The sequence below is a fragment of the Sardina pilchardus genome, chromosome 22, assembly GCF_963854185.1.
Source record: "Sardina pilchardus chromosome 22, fSarPil1.1, whole genome shotgun sequence".
In the NCBI taxonomy this organism is placed as follows: Eukaryota; Metazoa; Chordata; class Actinopteri; order Clupeiformes; family Clupeidae; genus Sardina; species Sardina pilchardus.
In genome coordinates, this window is record NC_085015.1 from 22539988 (window position 1) to 22544987 (window position 5000).

At 48.4% G+C, this 5000-nt stretch overlaps 1 protein-coding gene across 1 annotated transcript in view; it reads right to left on the reverse strand.

Moving 5' to 3' along the window:
- The window catches only part of trrap (transformation/transcription domain-associated protein), a 125718-nt gene that overhangs the window by 272 nt on the left and 120446 nt on the right, over positions 1 to 5000 (reverse strand). The window contains exons 70-71 of the mRNA XM_062525848.1: positions 3317 to 3511; positions 1 to 1275 (exon numbers count right to left, since the gene is read on the reverse strand). The exon at positions 1 to 1275 is cut by the window's left edge and continues 272 nt beyond it. Coding sequence (XP_062381832.1) covers positions 991 to 1275; positions 3317 to 3511 — 480 coding nt within the window. The 3' untranslated portion in view covers positions 1 to 990. The remainder of the gene's footprint in view (positions 1276 to 3316; positions 3512 to 5000) is intronic.

Consider the following 5000-nt stretch of genomic DNA (forward strand, 5'->3'; position numbering starts at 1 on the left):
CTGACTGCACGGCTTTAGAGTCTCCTCTTGAGACAGAAGAAGTGTGTGCAGAGGTTTGTGGGTAGAAATATACCAATTCAGTACTAAAAACATAAAGCAAACATGGCGGTGATCTGAATAATGATAAGTAAAATAAAAAAAGTCCATCTTCCCACATGATGCAAAAATACTATATCAGAACATACATATATTAACAAAAAAATTTCAAAAAATGTACATGGCGATCACTTTCAGAGTCTGTTATTTTCAGAAATGACCATAGAATAACTCCTTATCATCAAACCTTATCATCAAACAGCAATGGCTCACTTCTCTCTGCATGGAGCCTGCGTCACCTGCTCTGGCTCACTGTCTTGATGTCTAGAAGTGGGAGCAGAGGCCCTCACGGGACTTTAGAGTCGCTCACTCCTTTCATTCACATCAAGAGGGAAAAGTCCCTCGGATATCTTCACTGAGAGGAAAAGGCAATACAGCTTTAAGCTCGAGTTGATGTATGCTCTGTTGGTCTTATGCCACTTTTTCTTTTTTCTTTAAAAAAAAAAAAAAAAACAGGCCATCCACAAACAAAGCAACATCAACTCTATTGTCGTAATTCCAGCTTTTGCTAAGTTTTGTTCCATTTCATGTTTTTTTTTGCTTTCCTTCGCTTGTAGCTGTGACTAAATGGCAAGATCGTGACGAGAGGCTCAACTGCCACTGTGCCAGCCTTGCCAACCCAACCCAAGGCAAACACATGCTGACAACAGAAGACGATCGTGTTTGTGGGCACGGTTCCAGTCTTTCGCCATCAGTTAGCACTGCATCTTAATCCATATTGGAGTGAAAAAATTCAACACATTCAGTCTCGCTTTAACAGTCTTCAGTTCACATTTCCAGTTTAAATAGTCTTTCCTAAGGATAGTCTTCGGATCCCAATTCCAGCGTTGACCTCTGACGGCCAGACTTTCCAGGAAGTGACCTCTCCGCACAGTCTTTTCCTCGCCCCCCCGCTCAGAGCCACGGGTGCCAGGCGGGGTCCATGCGGCAGAGGTTGTCCAGGCTGTTGGCGGCCGCCACCAGCGTGTTGACTTTGCTCTCGCCGCCCTCGAACTGGGCCAGGTTGTGCAGCCGCGTCATGATGGCCGTCACGGCCTTCTGCACCAGCGACACCAGCTGCTGGCTGTCCATGTTCTCCGGCTGGCCGGCGGGCGACAGCGGCAGCGACGTGTCCTCCTGGGTCTTCTTGTGCCACGCGATGATCTCGTCCCGCAACACCGCCTTCAGGATGCCGTCCACCTGAGGGGACACGAGGGGGAGAGGACCATTAGCGCCAGATGGACTTATAAATCACGACTTTCACCTTGAGTAAACACGTAAACAAGGTCCAGCAACAAATGCCATGAGGTAATGACAAATCATAGTTTCAGCATTTATTATTGTAGCTCTACAGTCTAATATTGCTCAACCTCTAGTTATTTGGCATTTCAACAGATTACCTACTTGTTGCTTTAAAAAATAAATAAATAAATAAATAAAAAGACAATCAACCGAGGGGTGCAAGCATCAATCACAGGGCAGCACCTCAGCTTGGAATTGTACTACAGTGCGTTGGGAGAGGCTGCGTGTGGTTATGAAGATCTATTGTTCTAGCGTGCACTCTGACACAAACATGCTTCTACACTTGCACTCAGTCTTCCGGGCCTCATTCCTAACCCCAGCAGGGACGGCTACAGGGTTTTTCCCTGTCTTGGTGTTTGGCACGTCACCGCTCGTCTTTTTCCTCCAGCTGGCACGCAGCCAGCAGGCCTACCATCGTTACATCTCCAAAGCATATCAATTATTAAGTAGCGTCAAATGAGACAATCAGCGAAACTTGGCGAAGGATCGTTTAGGCATCGTTTTTGCGCCCTTAAATTAAACAAAACGCCTGTCCGTCGGTGCGGGCGCGTGGCAGGTTTGCTCTCCGCTGTCTGCGCGCTCTCTTCCTCGCACCCGCGGCCTTCCTCTTCCTCTCTGCTGCCATGCGGACTGTGCGCTGGCCCTCCTCTAAAGAGAGGGAGTTATTCATAGGGCCGCCTGCTGCCCTGTCATTATGCGAGCGCGGCCGAGCGCTCCAGACCCCACTTATACAATCCTCCCACAAGGGGGGCAGGGCGGGGAGCACTCTCCTCCTACCTCCTCCTTCCTTTCTTTCCTTCATTCCTTTCTCTCCTTCACTTCATCCTATCTTTCCTTCACTTCATCCTTTCTTTCCTTCACTTCATACTGTTGTTTACCATCTTTACCTCTCCTAGCTTCATTTGCTGCTGTTGTTGTTGTTGTTGTTGTTTTTTGTTGTGAGAGTGCCAAACCGCTGCATGGAGCGCGAGCCTCTCGGTGGCGACATCACTTTTAATAAAAACCAGCATAAATAACCAAGGGAGAAAGAAATTAATTATGCATGTGCTGAATTAAATCAACGATTTCTTTCCCGTTTCTTATTTCTTTTTTTTTTCACTCTCTCTCTCTCCTGCTTTCCTCGCCACAGCCTGAATCCTCTTTTAAATGCAGAAACAGAAACAGAAGTCTCTGTCTTATTTAATCAAGCGCAGGCGTCGGGGTAGAAGATTTCACACACCCTGTGGATTGGCGGCCACAAAGGACCCAACATGTGTCACAAGCAATCATGCACCCAGATGACACACGCAGACTGATACCGACATAATTACATTCATAAGTGCGGCAGCTCATATTACCCAGCAGGCAGCAGGGCTTACACTTTACAGTCCAATAATCTACCGGTTGGAGGAGTTGATCTTGTGGACCTAGATAATCACAAACTAAATACATACAACTATACACATGTTACACAACCACGCTCTCATTTAGCACGGTTCAGTTCAGTATACATTAAGATAGTGGTTACTTTAGCAACGGACAGGAAAAACAGACCAACAATCCATATCGAGTCATCTTGCGTTTACTTAAACCGCCCAGGCGTCTCCACTGTGTAATTATACCATAAGCGCTCAACCCTCTCACCTCACACTCTCACTGATGTATCTATCTACATAATGATGAGAACATATACCATAAAGCAACAACACGGGTTGTCTGAGAAGGTTGTGGGTGACTGTAGCACTCTGACATTTTTGACCCTATGCATCCCAAACACACTCAAGAGGAAGACATATGCAGTAGATGTGAACAGCAACCTGCTGGAAATCAGCTTTCCACAGAGTCAGGCCTGTTTTAAACTGTAACTCTGTTACTTTTAATACTTTCCTGTATAATAAATATGAAATTAATTGAAATGTGGCTACGTGTTGTGTCCAGGCAATGTGGACCAGTGACCCACCTTGAAGTTGGGCTGGGCGAAGCAGCGCGCCACGGCGATCATGGAGGCGGTGAGGGGCCCCGAGACGCCGATGCTGGTGAGGAACTCGGAGATGTTGGGCGTCAGGCGGAAGGGCACGGGCCGGTTGGCGTCCAGGTCGCCCGTGGCGTCGTTGATGTCGAAGCGGAAGTACGAGACGTTGAGCTTGCCCGTGTCCTGTCACAGAGAAGAGAAGATAAGCGGTCAGTCAGGTGCAGTGCGGAGATGCGGAAGGATGGACGAGGAGCTTGAAGGACGTGGGGCGGTTTTCCGTTCTTATTGCCGAGAGGGGAGAGCGGAAAGCCGCCGTCGTCTCCTGGGCCTCGCTGATGACTCTAATCCCCCGTCGAGCCCGGTCTCATTTGCACTCTCTGCTCCGCAAATTAAACCGGAGCTGCTCATTAGCCACCAATGGCTCTGCATATCAACCCACCATCGCCTATGCATCCAATTGAATAAAAAACGGCAAGGGGAGAAATGTTGAGGACAAAGCGTTGGCTAAATGTTAGTAAATCCGTTTGCTTTTATTTTGATGAAAAAATTTGTGCTATAGTCAACTTCAGCATATCAACCCATCATCGCCTATATGCATCCACTTAAATGAAAAACGGCAAGGGGAGAAATGTTGAGGACAAAGCGTTGGCTACATTTAGCCAACAAGCGTTATAGATTTATAGATAAATAGATTTTTAGCCAACGCTTTGTCCTCAACATTTCTCCCCTTGCCGTTTTTCATTTAAGTGGATGCATATAGGCGATGATGGGTCCGTTTGCTTTTTTTTGGTGACAAAAACTGTGCTATAGTCAACTTCGGTGTCATCCGCAGTGAGCTCAAAGCACCTACAGAAATGCAGCTTTTATGTGTATTTTTAAGCCTGGCAAGTCAAAGCAGGCTGTTCTCATGTCCGAGCAGGGCGCGGGGGGTGGGGGAGTGGACGGCAGCGAAGGATCTGCCCTCATCGACTTTGCTAAGCTCCTCAATACGGCTGGGCCCCTTAGGGACATGCTTCCCTCGGATGTAAAAAAGAAAAAAAAAAAACGAAAGAAAAAATGTAGGAGGGAGAAAAAAAAAGAAAAAAGAAAAAAAAAAAAACGCTCTTTAGATCCACAACAAGCTACCTCTGCTGCTGGTGTCAAACCATCAACAAACACATAATCCTCCGCTCCCCTTGTGATGCCCTGGCAGAGGCTCTTTGGGGTCCGCGCTTTAAGCCTACATCCTCTCGGCCTAACGCGATACGCCTGGAGGGGAGGAGGGAGGAGGAGGAGGGCTGAGGGGAGAGGGGAGGAGAGAATTTCACCGATAAGGAGTTTATTTTGAGAAGGTGAGCTGACTGACAGCTTTATGGAAGACGGTTTAATTCAATTTTTTTCCCCCCTCTCCGTTATGCTTTTATCCCCCGAAATCATGGCCCGTCTGCAGCTAGACTGGGGGCGCGGCCGGGTTGCGGGGCCCTCTAGAAGTTGCTGATAAAGAGTTGAGTGGGGAGCGGTTGGCCTTGGCCCGCGCACACGCACGCACGCGCGCTCTACTGTAACAGCCGGCCGGCCCGCGGAGGCCTCTGGCTGCCCGAGACACTGCAGCGCACAGCACAAAACGCAGGGAACCAGAGGAGCCTCAGACAGTGACACGGGCTCCTGCTTACACACAGAGAGCTCAGCTAGG